Raw genomic sequence first — 19,064 nt, forward strand, 5'->3', positions numbered from 1 at the left:
CGGCTTGACGCAACGCAGGTGGCTTTGTATCCAGGCTGCATGCCGGCACGCCCGGGGGGAACCGACTAGATACCTAGGCAGCGAGCGGCCACGGCCGGATGGGAGCAGAGTACCTGGGGCAGACAGCTTGACGACGCATGGTTTTGACGACTGGGCCGCTTGCGTGAAAACTGTGTGTGGTGCTGGCCCTGACGGCAGACTGGCTTTGCTTGCCTCGTCCCGGCTGCGTGGTGACGCGACGTGACGCGACGAGACGAGACGTGACGAGACGCCAGCAGGACATGGCTTCCTGTCCATGGAAGTAGCGCAACTACGCCAACTCGCCAACTCGCCATTCATGCCGTCGCGATACTGTAGCCGTCCACGTAGCCTAGCTGGAGCTTGGAGCTGGCCCGTGAACCAGCGCAACCTGCCCGCCGCCACGACACGCCGCGCCACGCCACCATGAGCCAGGCCAGAGCAAGGCAGGGCAAGGGCAAGGGCAAGGGCAGCACAGGGTTCGCAATCCACACGACGCCTTGCTCGCACTCGCTGCTGCTGCTGCTGCTGCTGCTGCTGCAAATCAACTTCCAACTTTCCATCAAAGCCCCTGGCATCATATCGTACACGGCCCCCCCTACCCTTCCCAGCCGTAGTCGTCGCCAACCTCGTAATCCATGTTCACGGGCCTTTCCTCCTCCCGCACCTGCTCCTCGCGCGGCTCCTCGGGCCCGTCGTCGTCGATCCCGGCCGTGGCGTCGCCCGTGCCGCTGACGCTGACGCTGACGCTGGCGCTGGCGCCGGCCCCGACGCCCGACAGCCACGATAGCTCGAGCCTGCCCTCCACGCCGGGCAGCTCGTTGCCGTGGAGGCTGGAGTAGAACTTCTCGGCGGTTTTGCGGTCCCGGAAGGAGACGTGCGTCACGGTCGGGGTGGTGTGGACGGATTCGAATTCCCCGAGGTTCTGGACAAGGTCCCTCGATTAGAGCGTGGTTGAAGAGGGGGGAACGAGGAGAAGAAAGGGAATCGGGCGAAAGAGTAGTAGAGATGGAAGGCAACAAACAAACAAAAAAAAAAAAAAAAAAAAAAAAAAAAAAGGGCGGTCCAGCCTGTTCTTCAACGTACCAGCAAAAAGTGGCGCAGCCGCTCGTCCTTGTCCGACGCGGTAAAGTCAACCCCCGTGACGGCCAGCTTCTTCGGCCGATTGTCCAGCGAAAACTGCGAGTAGGCGGCGTGTCTGCCCGCCTGTGCGCTGAACGAGCCTCTCCCCCGATACGCCGATGCTCTGCCCCGGTGCCCGCCACGCCCCCGATGATACGCCGCCGCCTGGCCGGCATGGCGGCTCGAATCGTCGGCGGCGGCGTTGGGGTCGAGGCCCAGCATCTTTGCCTCTTGCTCCAGGGCGGCCAGCTTGGCGCGCAGCATGTCGGCTCCCGACGCGCTGGGCGAAGCTTCCTTGCCGCCGCCGAGCTTCCCGGCCAGCTTGGCCTGTAGTCGTTCCGCCTCGGCCTGGTGCTTCGACAACAGCTCCTGCTGTTTCCTCTCCAGCTCTTGCCGCTGCTTTTCGAGCGCGCTTCGCTTGTCCTCCCGCTCCTTGTACGCCTTTTGGGCTTCTTCCTGCCTTCGCTGAAACTCTTCCATGTCGATGCCGGGCTCGGCATCCGCCGCCTCGTTGCCGGAACCAGGGGCGAGCTTGGTCCCGTTGGCGGGCGTCACCGGCACCGGCCCCGACGGTGGCAGTTTCTCCTTGTCGTCCTTGTACCAGAACACCTTGACGAAGCGGTTGTCGAATATGACGCTGGGTGAGCGGTAGGCATTGTTGGCCGAAGCCCAGGTTTCGAACTTGACAATGGCCAGGTGCTTGTATGGCTGCATCGATACTTGGCAGATGTTGCCAAACTGGGAGAAGAAACCCCGGACCTGGTCCTCGCTAAAGTGCTCCTCGGGAATGTTCTCGACGACAATGGTGGTTTTCGAGTGATCGGTGACGGGCCCTTCCGCCGAAAAGGGAGCCCGCGCGCCTCCCTTGCGTCCTCCTCTCTGCTTGCCCCTGGCAGGCCAACCAGGCGCTGCTGCGTCTGGCGTCTGAAGCACGTTCATCATGGCCTTGGCAGGGTCGTATTCTATGCCTTTGTCAGTGCGTCCCCCTTGCGCGCGCGGGTAAGCGTCTACAGTCGCAACGGGCAACAACCAAACCTACCGTCTTTGGATAACATGGCATCATCTCCACCATGACCATGGTCAAAGACGCACGTGCTTCCCCTCGAGCAATACCCCTTGGTATCGAAATCTCGACATCTCCCCTTCTTCTTTGGCAGACCGCCCATGCCATCTGCCCGTTCGCTGAATGCCCAATCGTGCAGTGGGGGAAGCGGCGGAAAAGACAGCCCCATGGCTTGCATTCGCATCATGAATTCCATGGGGTTGTCGGTATCAAAGGGCGCCATCATCATGCTCATGGGATATTGAAAGCCGTAGGGATTGTGTCCATCGTCGGCTCGGCCGCGTCGTCCGCGACGTGCCTGCTTGACTGCGCGCCCAGCAGCAGGAGCTCCCGCTCCCCTGGTCCCGTCTGCAGCAACGTCAGAGGCAGGGCCGCTTTGGTCATGGTAGCGTCGTTTCCTCAAAGATTCAGGGCTTGCTGCTGTCTGCGTGGCTGGCGCAGGCGGGAGGATGGAGCCCCTCGGAGTTTGCGTAGGGGGTCTTGTCGGTGGTGGTTGTGGTGGTTGCGGTGGTCGTGCTGGTCGTGCTGGTTGTGGTTGTGGTTTTGGTGCTGCAGCTTGTGGTAACGGTGGCGGCGGCGGCGCGCCGGGAATGTATGATTTATAGGTTATGGCCTGGAAGACGTCATCCAGAAACTGCTTCGGATCTGTGGCTCGCAAATACGAATTCAGCGGACCAGCCCAGCCCCCCGTCGAAGCATCGAAAAAAAAAAAAAAAAAAAAAAAAAAAAAAAAAAAAAAAAAAAACTGCAAAGCAGACGGGGGCCGAGGCGTACGCACCTTCGGTCAGGAAGTCCGGGATTTCCTGCTCGCACAGCCTTCTCACGCTCTCCCTGTCGCCGTCGTGCTTCAGCAAGGCAATGACATAATCTGCCAGAACGTCCGAGTCGGCATCCGACCTAAAAAAAATTTTAAAAAAATTTTTTTTTTTTTTTGGCGCGCTCGCGTTAGTCGAGGCTGCTTCCTGCACGGGCCATAGTCACTCTCGCCAGCGAGCCTTGTTCAAAACGTACGTGTCTTCGATGCGCTTCACTATCCACGCCTTGAGAAGCGGCGCGTCGTCTTCCGGGAACAACATGGCAGACGAGTCGCGATTGCGGGCAGCCTCTCCGTGTCGGACTGCAGGCCAGGCGGCGCGATATTGACCATTCGGCGGTTCAGCAGGACGACATGATGGCCCCGGGACGAAGGCTTTGCGGAGGCAACATGTTGGCTGGTGCAAGTCTGGTGCAAGTCTGGTGCAAGTTTGGTGCAAGCCGGTGCGACAATTGGTTGGGCTGGCCGCTGGAGCCTGGCAGGACCTAGTCCTGAGGGGCGCCTACCATTGGCTGGACTGGACCCGGTCGCATTCGAGCAACAAGGCTCGTTTCGAAGCATTGAACCTAAATAAAACATCAAACCCAAAACTCCCGATATATTCGGATAAGAGTATTTTATTTATTGGTTTGATTTATTGACTCCCCGCGGAGTCCTTGAGAGCCCGTGCAATGCACTTCGCATTGTGGATTGCGCAGAACACGGAACACGGAACACGGAACACGGAACACGCTCGTTCGTTTCATCAAGCGGTGGGATGATGCGACTTTCCAAGCCCCAGCACAACTCCTTCCCAGTACCGAGTGCTCGCCTTTTCCCCCTTTATTTTTCCTCATCTTTTTTTTTTTTCAGTCAAAGACAAAGGGGGAAGATTTATTTTTTTTCTTTCTTTCATCTTTCACATTCAATGGATCTGAGACGACAAAACTACATAAATGGTAAAAAGAACAAAACAAAACAAAGAGAAAAACAAAAAAAAAAAAAAAAAGGCCGGACCCAGCTTCCTGTGATAACAGCCTCAACCTTGCATTCGGTTGCTTTTTTTTCCCTCGTTTCATTTGCCCAGTCGGCTGGCTGGCCTGTGACACACCCCGCCGCCTTCAATGCTCCTCGGAGTGGCCACCTTCGGGGTTCCGCGAGGAAAGCACCCCCTTACCTTTGCCAGCAGCTGGCAAACAAGACGCGCCGACAACGTCTTCGGCACGGCACATGATTCTATCGGCACCTTGGAGAGCCTTTTACAGCTTATCATAGTACTGGAATCGACAGTGTTAGCTTTGGGCCCCCCATCCGCGCCAACCCGCCAACCCGCAACAAAATGGAGGAGAAGCAAAAATCTACTTACGTTCTCAACGCCGGGAACTTCAACCTTGATACCCTTGCGCTTACGCATCTCCGTGACAATGGTGCCCACCTTGGAGGTGGCGTCGAGAGGAGAGCCACCAGGCAGGACCTGCCAGTGGTCAAACACGGACTGAGGAAAGGCCTGACCAGATGTAGCTTGACGCAGGTCACCGTTGAAGCCAAAAGACTCCAAGACAGGCAGGTAGGCCTTGATGTTGAACAGAGGGGTACCAGGACGCTGCTCCTCGTTGAACACGTGGCCACGACGACGGGTGAGGACACCGTACACGCCACCCATGGCCTGCTCAGGCACCTGGATCTCGACAAGGTACACGGGCTCGAGCAGCGCAGGCTCGGCCAACAGTGTCGAGGCGTACAGGACACGACGAGCAGTGGGGATGATCTGACCTCCACCGCGGTGAATGGCGTCGGCGTGAAGGGTTACATCGAGGATGTTGAAGCGGATGGAGCGCATGGGCTCCTCGGCAACCGGACCCTCGCGGGAGGCCCACTGGAAGCCGGAGACGACCGAGTCCTTGATTTCGTTGAGGTACTGGACAGCCTTTGTCTGGTCAACCAGCAAGTTGGCACCAGTGCCGTCAGGACCAAACGTCCAAATCTTTCGGGCATCCGTGACATCCCAGCCAAAGTCGTCGGCCAGAACACGGGCGCGAGCCTTGAAGTCGTCACGGGCCGACACCTTGCCGTTCTCAATCGCCAGGGACAGCTCTTCCGCGATGGGCTCGGCAACCATGTACAGACGGTTGTGCTTGTTGGGGGACTTGGACAGAGCAGTCATGCTGGACTTGCCCTGGACAGTCTCGCGATATTGGACGACGGGGTCCGAGATGATGAGGGGGACACCAGCGTGGTCCTCCTCGAGATCCTTCAAGCAAATCTCGAGATGCAGCTCACCGGCACCGGCGACAATGTGCTCACCAGACTCGGACGTCATCGTCAGGACGCAAGGGTCCGACTTGGAGAGACGCTTCAGACCTTCGACCAGCTTGGGCAGGTCCTGGGCATTCTTGACTTGGACCGAACGCTGCACGACGGGGGAGACGGAGAACTTCATGACCTTGAGGTTGTGAGCAGTATCGGACGTGGTAAGGGTACCGGACTTGAGCAGGAACTGGTCGATGCCGACCAGACCGACAATGTTACCGGCAGGCATGTCGTCAATGGGCTCCACCTTGCCACCCATCATGAGAACCGTGCGCTGGATGGCCTTGATGAAAAGATCCTCCTTCTTGCCGGGGACGTAGTTGGGACCCTGGATGCGGACCTTGAGGCCAGAACGGACAGTGCCGGAGAAGACACGGCCAAAGGCGTAGAATCGACCCTTGTCCGAGGTGGGCACCATCTTGGAAACGTAGAGCATGAGAGGACCCTTGGGGTTGCAGTCACGGATACCCATGGCGGCATCGTCATCCAAGGGACCCTCGTACAGCGTCTCGGCACGGTACTTCTGGGCAGTAACGGGGGAAGGAAGGTGCAGAATCATCATCTCCAGCAACGAGTCAGCGGCGGGCAGGAAAGTTCGCATCACCACCTTGAGCAGCTGCTTGCCCTCCTTCTGGCGATCCTCGGCGCTGAGCTTGAGCTGCAACTTCTCGAGAAGGCTGGTAACCTCGTCGTTCTTGAAGTTCATGACGGCGTTGAAGATCTTGAAGATGGGATCCAAGATGAACTGGTTAAAGGCACGCTCAAGGGGCTTGCCCTCGTAGGTACCGCTCTTGGTCCACTTCTTGGTGTGGGGGTTGAAGTAGTTGTCACCCTTTTTGATGTGTCAGTAAATAAACAACAAAATTCGTGCCATCGTGGGAAAAAAGGGAGAAGAAGAAAAAAAGGGGCCAAGGAGCCGCAAAAGCTTCTCGTGCGTACTTACCCAGAGACGCTCCATCATCTTGTTCTTGTCCACGCCGAACTTCTTGGCGTATCGGACAGCAAACTGACGAACGGTAAAGGCCCAGCCGTGCAGACCGGAGCCGAAAGCGATGGTGCCCTTATAAGGGTAGACCTGGACGTCACCCAGAGTCTTGTCGAAATAGGTGGAAATGATGACGTTGACGGACTCAATGGTTCGGGAGAATGACTGGTACAGGTCCTCCTTGGAGACCTGAAGCTCGAGAAGAGCGCGGTCGACCTTGTTGATGATGACAACGGGCTTAATACGCTCACCCAGAGCCTGTCGGAGCACAGTCTCGGTCTGGACACACACACCTTCGACGGTGTCGACGACAACGAGGGCACCATCAGTGACACGGAGGGCTGCCGTGACTTCAGATGAGAAATCGACGTGACCGGGCGAATCAATCAAGTTGATTAAGAAATCCTGGCCGTCCGTCTTCTGACCAACAATGTCCTTGATATCCTCGGGGTCGTCAAGGCGACCGTACAGAGAGATGGCAGTCGACTTGATGGTGATGCCACGCTCCTGCTCGTCGGCACGAGTATCAGTTGCTCGAGCATCGCCGGCCTTTGCGGTGGATATGATGCCGGCCTTGGCGAGCAGGGAGTCGGTCAAGGTGGATTTGCCGTGATCGACGTGGGCAATGACGGACATGTTACGGACATTGCTGGGCTTGTCCATAAGGGTACGGATCTCGTCAATGGTGAAGCTAGATTGCAACGAAATAGCATGGTCAGCGACAGGCTCCCGATTTGATATTGTTCATCCATAGCTTTCCGGGTGTTTCCCGACGCTTCCTTCTCTTCCCAAGACACTTGTTGGAGCTGGGCAACCTGGCTCTGGCAGGGTACATCTAGGTCAAGTAGCTTATCTCCGGGCGGGGTTCAAGAAGGATTCAAAACATGCCGTGGGGAGGCAACCTCGCACAGCCAGAGAAAATTCTGCTACCCATTACACGTTTGGCGCGGCCAATGAAATGGCAGGACACCAACAATCGAAGAGAGGCCACTCCGAGAAAGGAGAGTACAGAGGGAAGGGATGGTTACTGCACTTACTTGACCATTTTGGCGGTGTTGTTGAGGGCGACCTCGCTATGTGTTTGTTGATGTAGGGGGGAAAAAAGCCTTTGCTGTCGCTGAGCAAAGCGGGGTTGAAGATTTCACCCCACGTTCACGTCTTTAGTACTCTGCTTTGGGAGCAAGAGAGTTGGCCACCTGAGGAAGGATGACTCAACGACGCAACAAGGTTCAAACTGACGAGGTGCGCAAGAGAGACAGCGATACTGCCACTCTTTTTTTGAAAAATCGTCCCTTGAGGGGTATTGGAGGTGGTGGGAGGGGGAGGGGAGAGTAGCGGGACGAGGAAGGTGGAAAATGTGACCTGGCCTTGGCCTGGTCTGGGTGGTCTGGGTGTGAAAAAACTGGCGGCGGGTGGGGCAGAAAATCAAATCCAGCCTGGACTCGCTCGCTCCTTCTCTGCAGTAGTGTGTGATAGCAGTTGTCTGTGCCTGCCTGTTGAATCCCCGTGTTGATTCCCCGTCTGCCGCAGCCATCAACGGGCCGGGAATTGTAAGTGGCAGCTGCTGGCTACATCTGCCCTGCTTGGTCATGCGAAGCTAGAATTCAATTCACCATTGTTTATTTGCCTGCCGCCGCGAGCAACCGCCGTTATCAGCTCTCCCCTCCCGGGTTCCACCGAGCGACAGAACGACAGAACGACAGAACGACAGAACGACAAAACGACAGAACGACAGCAGCGGCCACCAAACTCCAGAGCAGTGAGCCGGCTCCCTTGGGCAATCTTTGCACTCGCGCGGATGGCAAGTTCTGCATCCACATGTTGGCCCTCGCAAAAATGGTTCAAAATCCCATCCATCCAGGGCCACAAGAGTTGGCAGGGTAGGTGGGGCAACTCTGACTCTGAAAGCAGACATATTGATAGGAACCCCGCCCCATGCCCCCGCCGTCACGCCGTGGTGGTTGTCGACGCCGCGGGGCATTGACGAGGGTCAGAGGGCAACAACCCTCCACCCACCCACTCAACTGTCTGACCTTGACTCGAATTCAGAGGTACATATAGAGGTTCAGAGGTGGGCAAGCTACCGGGCCCAGCCAGCTTCCGAATTTGTTGATGGATTCTGGCTCGAAACTGATTCTGTCGTCATTGTGAAGTCTTTTTTTTTTAACTTTGCTTGGCCGCGAGACTCTTGCATCGGGCCATGGAAACTGACATGTTTTTTAATTCTACAGTGAATTTTCTTTCCAATATTGGCCATAGGAACAGGTTGAACTTCTGGAGGACTCGTCTCTACCTCGGTACTTAATCATGACTCATCCATCGTCCACGGCAACCAATCGCCGTCCAAGGTCTCACTCAACCACAGTCATCTCGGTCAGAGTGAAATGCCCTTTTCGCTCGTTTCTCTATTTGTGATTGTGATTTACAGAATTTTTTTTTGGCAATGTTACAGCAGCGGCAGCTTTCAAGCAGAGCCGGATCCATTTACTCCCATTCGTTGAGCGCCATCCATCGCGCTACATGCGACGCTCACATCGGTGGCTCTGGCTCCCCGCGAGGAGGTCAAGAGGAACCCAGAATCCGTGAATACGCGTCCTCCACCTCACCTGCTAGCTCCAGTAGCGACACAATAACAATCTGATGCGTCAAGTTGGGAAGCCTGTCTCGGTGCAAACCGATCCACTCCAGCGGTGGTGTTGCCTCTCCCATATCTCGGAGCTGCGGAGTCTCAATCACTGGCGGCTCCAGGGCTAGATAGTCAAACTTGGATTGCGGCACGTTCACCTCGGCCGTGATCTTTTGCTTTTCGCCTTCTGCTTCTGGAACTCCCGTTATTTTGACTGCCGTCATGGGCAGTTGCCGACCCCAGATTTGTTCCAACGACTTGGAGTGGTTGGCCCACATGCCCCGGATGTAGCTGATGCGAGAGTAGTTCCATCCCACCTCCACCTTGCCCTCAAACGTGCTCTTGAACAGATAGTCAATGTGGTTGCTCGATGGTTTCTGCCAAGTCTCCATCGCCGCTTCGACACGGGGCACCTTGAGAATCGTGCCGCCGCGTGATCCCGTTGACCTCTGCACAACGTCTTCCACCGTCATCTCGCTCATGGTTTTCGGTGCTTCCGCGTCTCGCACCCCCGCAAGGCCTATCCGCAATTGGCCCAGCGTCATGCGGAGAACGCTGTGAAGGCGTCGCTGCTCGATGCTGGCTGCAAACCGAGCGTGCGCGTTGAGTGCTTCCATCTTGAACACCTGATGGTCGGAAAATGTGCTTGGAAACACGCCGAGGTTCAGTGCTCTCAAGTTAACCACGACGTCGGTATCCAGCGAAATCGGGGACTTGGACAACGTGTCATCCACTGGCAGCTTCGGCGCAACAGAGTATCGGTGCAATGCCCCTCGTGATGTGATGGACCTTCGCTTCGTAAACCTCTCAATCTCCCTCAGTGACGATTCAAAGTTCTCCCGCCTCTCCTGAACGAGCTTCTGCAGCGCTTGATAGAGAGCAACCCCCTGTGCTGCCGAAGTCGTGGTCCCGAATACTTGAACTGCTTCACCGTCGAAAATGGCTATCAAGCGATCGCCGTTTCCGTCCTTTGCTTCTCGAACATTGTACATCAGGAATTCGAGCGATGTGACGTCGGCCACCAGAAAAGCCTGGTAGTCAAAGGCAACTTTGGCTCGGAGCGCGTTGAACGCAAGGGAACCCTGGACAAGAGGCGTTTCATTGAGAGCTTCCTCGCGGCGAGGCCAATGGATGGACGATCGCACTCTAAAGTCCTGCAGCGCAATAAAGCCGCTCAAGCGGCCGCTGCACTCCACCCCGACCTTTTGAAAGCCGAGACACAGATTCTGCTCCCAATCCGATGTCTTCTTCGACGATATCCAGAAGTCGTTGATTTGAAATGATGATCTACCGATGGCCTGGCCCAAGTCTACGCTGACGTCAAGCGCGGCAATAGATATCGTAGCTGTCCAGGGAAAAGCTGCCGTGGCAGCAACTTCTTGGTATCGCTGCACGAGATGTGTCTGAGACGTCTCGACCGGCATCTCCGGAACCACCACTGCTGATTTCTGACGTAGCTCTTCCGGATACCAGATTTCGCGGAAAAGGAGAAAATCTTGCACTTGCTTGGCGTTGATTGAGATTTTCATCGGGCTGACGCTGAGAATAGCAGACACGCCGCTCGTACCGCTGAAGTGCTTGTTGTTCATAAAGGAGATGGTGACGGAATCCAAGTCAAAGTTGGCGGTGGAATCCCGCGAGTACACGTGCTGCACCGAGGCCCGTGGTCTCGTTACGACTCCGGAAATGGCAAAGAAGTTGCCTTGCTCCTGAGACGTGACGGTATTCATTGTAAAATACATGTGGTCGAAGCAAGCCGTGGCAGAAACTCTTGCTATCGGTTGGCAGCTCAAGGAAAATTCCTGCCGACAGATTCGTAGACCCAGGTTCAACCTGAGCCGTCCTAGGACAGCACTAGGGTCTGCAGTGAGGAACTTATCCTCCTCTCCAGACTTGGTCGGCTTCATCTTCGGCCGCTCCGGCTGTTCTGCTTGGAGGGTTTTCTCAGCATCATCGCTCACCACCTGCTTCACCGAGGACAGCATGTCCAAAACCAGGGGAACCACCGAAGGGTAAAGGATGTTGCTAGAGGCATCGATCTTGATCTCCGCAAAGAGAGAAGGGTCGTCATTGCCGTCGTCACGATACTCCGCTTTCCATGCCAGGCCCGGGGTCCGCAAAACAGCACCTGACCCGGAGTCATCCGCACTAAATTGGCCGTACTTGCCTGCCAATGAGGGTTGGCAATACTTTGAATCCGCTGCGGCACCTGTTGCGTTCCTCTTTGTTGATAAATAGACAACAGCTCCAGCGAAATCCGCATCTACTAGCAAGCTTTCCAGTCTCTTGTTTTTGAACATGCTGCGCTGCCGAGTCTGCGGGCTAGAATGCTCCAACTTTCTCGATGCCACGTCTTCTGGTGCTCCAGGATGTTCAGTCGTCCACTGAGCGGACGCAGTCTGCACATTTCTCATCGACAAGGATATTGACTGTATGAGGCTTGCAGCCGGGATTATGAAACCTGAAGTCAAACGAAGATCAAGAGAATCTCCGACAGCGTGGAAAGCCATGCGGCGAGCATTTTGAGAAGAAACGTAGCCGACGTTAAACATGAATTCCGGTAGTAAAGCCGAGTGCAGAGACCGGATGGTCTTGTCCTGCCCAGGAGGCACAGTTTGAAGCATAAAGTCTTTGATCGTCAGCCGAGCTGATCTCCTCGTTCGCGTGCCAAACTCGATAAGCTTGATAGACAAGACCAGGTCTTCCTTGGCGATGTCCTGGTCAACGGACTGTTCGGTCACCCCCCAGCACATTCGAATATTGCGAATTTCAAACCTGTACGTTATTGACGACAAAACGGATTCCAACAAGTCCGCATCTCCGTCCCAGTCTTCTTCATTGATCTTTATTTTTGGTTTGGTTTGTCTGAGCTTCCGAAGATACTCTAGCTCACGGGAGGTGTCCAAATCTTTGATCTTTGAGCCCATATAGCCGACGACGTCGATCACAGTCGAGACCGTCTCTGGTGACAAGTTCATCGCAAAGTCATCGTTGCGGAAGTACAGCGACCAGTCCTCTTTTCCGTCGTCTCTTCGCCGAGAACTGGCAGAGATGTTGAATCCAGTGGTGAGGTCTCCACAAGAACGCAAGGCATCGTGCTTTCCTCGCCGGATGTCCAGGCTAATCTGACGCAGGTCAATATGCAAGTCGGGGTATTTGAGAGCGGGAACATTTGGGTCCGGTTGATTGGAGGCTTGCAATGTGACCTTCTCCAAGGCGAAGAGAATCTGAGCCTGAGGTTCATCCGCAGATTTCAGCGATGTCTTAGCCAACACTCTTACTCCGGCCAGCGCCAGATGAACATCATACGCCACGCTGGGGGCCATTGGAGCAAATGGCCTTGGTGTGGTAGTCACTTTTGTGGACTGAGACGCTCCCAACGTTTCCGGGATGCTCCTGCGGATATCCATCAACTGCTGCTGCATTTCTTCGATAGCTCCAGACATTTGTGGTCGATTTAAAGCCATCAAAAGATTGTACATGGAGGAAGCGTCCAAGTGGATAACATCCATAGAGGCAAGGACATCCACGACGTTGCCAGTCGGCTGAACATGGCTTGTAATTCGCCCATTTGCTGGTGGGAATTGCAGAAGAGAAATACGCCTGGGCTCATCCTTGACGTTGATGTGCATTTCGTGGAAGCTCTCAGCGACGTCAAAGTCGAATATCATCTTGCTGCCAAAGTTGGCGGCGCATGATGCTCTAGCTATGGGCCCTGAAATCTTGTACGTTAAAGACTGTAGCAGTGGAATGCTGAGCCTATATCCGTCCAACAACAGTATTACATTGACAACGAAGGTGGACAGTTGTGTCTTGGTCTTGCCGCCCTTCTCCAGCTCTTCGGGTGTGGAAGGCCACTCGTTATTCAGGCTGTATAGTCGTGCAACTTCATCTCTGATGAGTAAATCCAGAATTTCGAGTAGACCAACCGGGTCCTGTTCGACCTCTAGATTCAGATCTTGCGAACTCGCCGAGATCCTAGTTGCATGAGCGACAGTGCCTGCAGTTTTCTGAAGTTCATGGGCAACGAAGACGCTTGGCCGGTGTAGCCGGAACACGCTGACAAGATGACCGTGGCTCTGCAACTTGGACGTTACTGAATTGCAATTCAGGATGGCGTTTGCGAAGCTCAGCTCTCCAGCCGAGTTGCAAAGGATGGTAGAGATAGTTAAATCATGGCAGAGCGATTTAGCCAACAGGTTGATCGTTTCAGCCTCAATGGATCCCCTGGCGAGCTCAAACACCACATGGTAAGCATGGGATGACTGAGAAGTTTCCGCCTTTAGTTGTTTGGTTGGCCTTGACTTGTGAGGCACTGGTGGTTGAGCCTTGTTATAAAGACGGATGACATCTTCCGCGAGTTCGCAAAGCTCCCAGTTCAAGTGAACAGCAGCTTCCGCGCAGCATAATGTCACGATCGTCAAGGAACCATGGAAATTCACAGTGTCGGGCAGATGATTGACTTGGCCCGCTGGCCTTTCTTTTGTTCTGAGATTCAGATCAAGCAACCTGATGTTGTTCTGTTTGACACCTGGATCCAGCACAAGTTGAATCTCAGACAATCGGCACGCTCCCGAGCGGGGATAACCTGGTGATGGATCCTCCTTTCCACCGGATTTCCCACCGAAAATCCTCTGAAGGAGAACAGAATTGGAAGGATCGTCCAGATCCCAGCTTCTCCATGCTTGGAATGCGGCAACAACGTGTCGCAAAGCATCAGGAGGCGGCTGTAGAACATTTTCTCGGCACTGACTTTGAAGCGTTGATCTTTTATCTTGGCTTAATGTAGCCCATATCTGCCGCAAACGCATGATGAGTTTCCACGAATCGGCAATCCTTATATGATCATGAGCCGAGCGAAGAACAGCAGAAGACCTTACTAAAAATGGTGGGTCGTTAGTGTTTCTGCCTTCTTCTAGCAGCTTGTGGGTTAAATATTGCACACGGTTTTCATGACGAGAGATGGTTTGAGAGAATAAATCAGCGAGCTCTGAGGCCAGACTGCTGGTTCTATGAATGAGGGATGCAAGATAGTCGACTTTGCCGGATGCAGTGCTCCCGACAATTGAGCGGATATCAGCATCGAAGTAGGTAGTTTCCTTCGCGCCGAGAGATATTCTGACATCATCAATCGTAACCTTGACAGCAGCTTGCGGCGTCTCAATACTGGAGACTCGTTCAGATGCTGAAATCTCTGCAGACTTGAGTCGGAAATGAACTGAGGTCCTTGAAGTCGGAATATCCGCTACACAATCCTTGACGGTGCGAGTAATTAACAGCGTCTCAGATACTCGAATATCATACTGATCTTGCTCTGCTTGGTCTCGGGACAGGGTGTCGAGAAATAGTATATCAGCATGAGGTAGCTTGACAAGCACCTCTTGCATGTAGCCTGTGATATGCTGCTGCTTCTTCGTCGAGAAGATTTGTTCAATCGTGTCCACCTGCAACGAGTCCAGGATATCGTCCGGTTCGCTAGGCTGGAAAGCGGCCAAAAGGGCATTAGCGTAGCGCACGGCATCTGGGCTGAGGAACCCGCCAATGCCGGTAGGAAACTCAATCATTGTGCTGGTTTGTGCGTGATCTTCACTAAGGCTATAAGGGTCTATGTCCTCAAAGGAAGCATGAGCAGCGAAGAACTTGTCCTTGTCCCCGCTCAACCTCTCTCGAAACGTAGCTTCATGACCATCCGGCTGAACGTTTCGCAGTGGAAAGTGTGGAGAGAGGTACTGGCTTGAGAATAAAACCGAAGACTGTTCAACATGCTTGTCCGAGCGTTGTACTTGGTCGGATGACTTCAGTGCGGTGAGTCGCAGTGAGTTCGAGAGAGAGCTTCTTTTCTGCGCGGATGAGCGGCGCCCTGAGTCCGTGCCAGCAGAGTGCGCGGAAAGAGCTCGTGTGTGTCTGGATCTGTTACGACTGCGTGACTGATCCGCTGAGGCACGGTTCCTGCTATTCGAACTGGCAAAGGACCAAAATGAGCTTTGTCGTCTTAGGCGGTTGGAGGTATGAGACGTAGCGAAACTCCTATCAGAGCTCTGATCATCCTGGACATAATCGACTGGAGTAGCTGGAGGTGGTACACATTGGGCTGGCGGGTCACATGGTTCAGGGACAGATTCGTGATCGATATATGGACGTAGCAAAAAGGGTGTTCGCTCCGTCCGCTTGTCTTCTCGTCGTAGGAAATCTTGCTGGGTTTTGAGTTCCTCGTGAAAGTGAAATTTACGACTTATTGACGCCAGGCGAATGTTAGTTTTCAAGAAGGCTGTGGTTTCGACCGAGTGATGTCTCCGAGAGGTTGGCCTTGCTGCAGACTCTGCATTAACACACGAGACTTCGATATTGGGAATGTAAATGTCCGTTCGCTTGGAATAATGGGAACCTGCCCAGTCATTGCTTCGTACCTCGACAGGGCCGGAAGAAAGCAGAAACGCTGCGTCGTCCACATGGAGCCACAGGTGAATTGATGCCACATCTACACGGATGAAGGTTACGTCATGAAAGATGAGTGAAGAATATGGCACTAAAGCATTTTCAACGTCATCAAACATGAAGCCAAAAGCGGCACCGCCCTTTGCCAAAGAAGCCATGAATTCCGTGGTACATTCACCGTCAACCGAGCCTACGTCAACATCCCAATTGCACATATAAGTCGGTTCAGAAGGGGGAAGACCGAACGCTCGATGTCCAAACACGCGAACACCATCAACGAACAGTTGTGTGTTTGACTGGGAGGAATCCATGCTATCCGGGGATAGAGCAGGGATACCCAATGACAGGCTTAGGGGGCTCAACGACAGCTCTAAATCCATGTAGTAGTTTGTGAAACGAAGATCCACGGACAGAGAAGCAAATTCGCATTGGACAAAACGATCTGCTTCGTATAGATTTATGGGCAGCATGATTCGAGGATTCGCAACGCCGACAGATAGCATCACATCAAGATCGTTAGACTTCTTAGCCGGAAATCGTGGGGCAGGTTCAAGAGCAGGCGCCGTGGCTCGTGACTGAAGCTGCTCCTGGTATTCGTCGAGGGTACGGAAATGGACATGGTCACCGAAGTAATTGTCTTTGAGCAGAATGAAATATCGGATAAGGAAGCCGTGGAGGCATGCGTAGGGAGACACGCAATGGACTTTCAGTATCAAAGAGTCCGTATTGGCAGAAGAAGTAGTGGCATTGTAATGGTAGCTCCCCGTCACCGTCAAGTCCCTTCCATGTCCAAGCTCGTTGGATCTCAGGAATGCAGCTCGTGTGTCGGATTGCGATGCATGTAGAGAAAGGTCAAAGGAGTCGGCTCTCATTTCGAATGGAATAGCATTCTTGTTTGGAAGAAACTTGTCAAGCGGGATCGAGGTTTCCGCTCTCAACAAGGGAGATGATATGATCAAACAAGTGTTGTCACCCAAGGTCGTGGCTTGATCGATTATGTTTTCATCGTTAACGTTGAGATACAGTTGTATATTCTGCAGATTGAGGTTCAAATGGTACATGTACGGCGTGAAAACGAGGTATTCAGGCGGTGGTCCACTGGCCCAGTCGTTCACGAGATCGGTAAAGAGAAATATGTGGTCGCGTAAAAGGTAGAGTTTCATGTTGTCACATGAGATGGTGAAGCTCCAATCACGTAGGGTGTTCCATGTCAGAGGATTAGACAAGTCGCATTGAATGCGCTGTGCCCCGGACTTCCAGAGTAAATCGTGATTAACACTGCTCCAAAGCTCTGTGCTTGGCAAATCAATATCCAGATGGTTTTGATAGCCGGTGGAGCTCGCTAGCATATCCATTGAATAGGATATGGTGGAATCCGCAGGTGCCTTAATTTCCAGCCAACCGGCCGGCCGAACTGATTGAGACTCCCCTTGGTTGGACTTCTTGAGCTTGTTTCTCCGCTTCTTGATTCCGGTGTGACGGCTGATTGGTGGTTCCCGGCCACGCCAGCGCCAGTTTTTAGACTCTTCTCGAATTGGAATGCGCAATGTCACGGTATCTTCCAACTCCACGTGTAGTTTGAATTGTGCAGGGACTCTCCACGAGCCGGCGGGTAACGGCTGGAAGGCGACGGCATCTTTTGACAGTGCGGGATAGAACACTCGCTGCAAATCAGCCCGGAGTCTATCTGCCCATGGCCCATAGTTCATCGTTCCGCCTCTGACTGAGAGCGTCATACCCCAGGCTGGAGGCTCCGTACCATTGATGCTCATGTAGAAGTTGGAGGTACCGCGGCGACGTGCAGTCTCGGAGATTTTGGTAACGACGTCCCAATAGATTGTCAGTGTTGCCGAAGGCGAGTCAAGAATTGTCGAAACGGCGGCATATTCGACAGAAGACCATCGTGCCTTATCGTCCTGATATCTGTCATCTATATATCTTGACAAACCTTGCCAGCGGTTGGAGCCTGGGATCTGCGGTACTCCCGAGCCCAAAGCTGCTCTCGAGTCGGTTGAGAAGGACTCGACCGAGCGACGCCAGTAAGGAATCATATTACGGAGTGTGTTCAGCACTTTACGTCGACGCACTCGGAAGAATAATCGTTGATTGTGGGGTTCATGGCTCGTGGTTTCTTCTCGTTGCCTCGTCGCGCGCGAAGCCTGGTCCTCCTTGAACTCGTCATTTTCTCTCATTTCAATCACGGGCTGATTGAATTCGACCTTGAAAGATTGGCGGTAGAGATCACACGTTTCAGTTTCTGAGGCATCTACAATTGCAGATGCTGAATTGGCTTTCACAATGAGAATGGCCTTCGTATTGTCATTGCCAATAACGACAGCTGGTTTTTGGCACTCCACCTGGATAGGGAAGAGCTGAAGCATAGATGGCAGCGCACCCGTGGCATTTTCATTTCCCGGGGCATCATCGATGCTTCTTGAAACAGTGGAATAACGGTCTCGAGATGAAAGTCGACGAGGGTGAGTTTCAGTCTCAAGATGATATGACCCGTCGGCAGAGGTCATTTGCCTAGGACTGAAATCCTCTTTCACAGAACCATTATGACGACCTTGTCGAGACCTCAACAGTCCTTCCCCATTTTCGTCAGACAGATTGGCAGATCTGGAGCTCGACAGATTGTCGTCCGTTAGGCCAGCCAAAACGCTGTCGTATGCCGGACTGCGATTGTAGACAAACCATTCAAGGCCGACGAGTTTCACGTGGATGCGGCATGGTAAGCTGGCGTTCTTCTGTTTTCCCAGTGTTGTCGATTCGCCAGATGCACTAGATACATGCACCTCTGCCTGTCGCACTCGGCGGAGCCAGTAACGCCATGTAATATCGCCATGCTGAACCAGGAACGTTTCGTTTGGCCCGTGATATCGTAAACCCGTGAAAAAGATTCGGCCGCCTAGAAGGGATATTTGAAGAGCTTTGACGTCGAGGTAAACCCTGTATGTGCGCCAAGTATATGTACGGATGGCATAGGAGACAATCGACGCAAACAATCGATTGAAGTAGAGGAGAAAGAATATCGTCAAGAGGCCGCTAACGATTAAGAAGACGAGAAATTCGCTGGGGAGAAGATTGAACAGCGCAGGTTAGCTCTGTTGTATCTCGAGGGATAGAATGGACTGAGGTTTGCGCATACAAGTTGAAAACCAGACGGTCTTGCCGAGTTTCGAGAAGTACGTCTGCTGATCCCATTGCATCGGTTGCGAGCCCCTTCAAAGGTCCCCCCTGTCACGAGTCAATTCCAGACGCATCGTCTATAGCTCATTGCGGGCTTAGATTTTGGCTCCCTCGGTAAAAGACAACAGGCGAGGGTGCTGCAGCAATCGGATTGTGCTTGGATCCCAGACTGTCTGCTTGCAGAATGGTTGTGATGAGGCTGGATTGGTGCTTGCGACGGCAAGTCAGCTTGCGAAAGTAACCGTTCTGGTGGTCTACATATGTCCACTTATTACCAGACGTACGTACCAGCTGTATTGACATTACTTTAGGACTACCAGACCGGTTAAAATGCAGTGGTTGACACCGCTAATTTTCCCGCTACTAGGAGCTAATAGGGGGTTGTATGTAGGTACCAGTTAACATAACCGGACATACGTACTTGCGACCCGGGAGCTGACTGGTCTGTACCGGAAACCGGTTCTGCTGGCGCTAGCTATCAGGCTCGCGCCTCGCACTGTAAACCATATTATGTACTTGCAGT

At 53.7% G+C, this 19,064-nt stretch overlaps 3 protein-coding genes across 3 annotated transcripts; all 3 read right to left on the bottom strand.

Moving 5' to 3' along the window:
* Positions 1–616: 616 nt before the first annotated feature.
* UV8b_04942 (uncharacterized protein) lies at positions 617–3,279 on the bottom strand (the record flags this gene model as incomplete). The annotated part of the gene is made up of 5 exons (XM_043142440.1): positions 617–943; positions 1,105–2,102; positions 2,180–2,848; positions 2,982–3,100; positions 3,215–3,279. 5 exons carry the CDS (start codon positions 3,277–3,279, stop codon positions 617–619), a joined length of 2,178 nt encoding a protein of 725 aa, XP_042998374.1.
* A 976-nt stretch (positions 3,280–4,255) lies between these two features.
* UV8b_04943 (uncharacterized protein) lies at positions 4,256–6,927 on the bottom strand (the record flags this gene model as incomplete). The annotated part of the gene is made up of 3 exons (XM_043142441.1): positions 4,256–4,273; positions 4,363–6,138; positions 6,250–6,927. 3 exons carry the CDS (start codon positions 6,925–6,927, stop codon positions 4,256–4,258), a joined length of 2,472 nt encoding a protein of 823 aa, XP_042998375.1.
* Positions 6,928–8,853: 1,926 nt separating this feature from the next.
* Positions 8,854–17,874, bottom strand: UV8b_04944 (uncharacterized protein; the record flags this gene model as incomplete). Its single annotated transcript, XM_043142442.1, has 1 exon — positions 8,854–17,874. The coding sequence occupies one exon, from the start codon at positions 17,872–17,874 to the stop codon at positions 8,854–8,856; it is 9,021 nt and encodes a 3,006-aa protein (XP_042998376.1).
* Positions 17,875–19,064: the final 1,190 nt, after the last annotated feature.

The sequence above is a fragment of the Ustilaginoidea virens genome, chromosome 4 (genome assembly GCF_000687475.1).
Source record: "Ustilaginoidea virens chromosome 4, complete sequence".
Lineage (NCBI taxonomy): Eukaryota > Fungi > Ascomycota > Sordariomycetes > Hypocreales > Clavicipitaceae > Ustilaginoidea > Ustilaginoidea virens.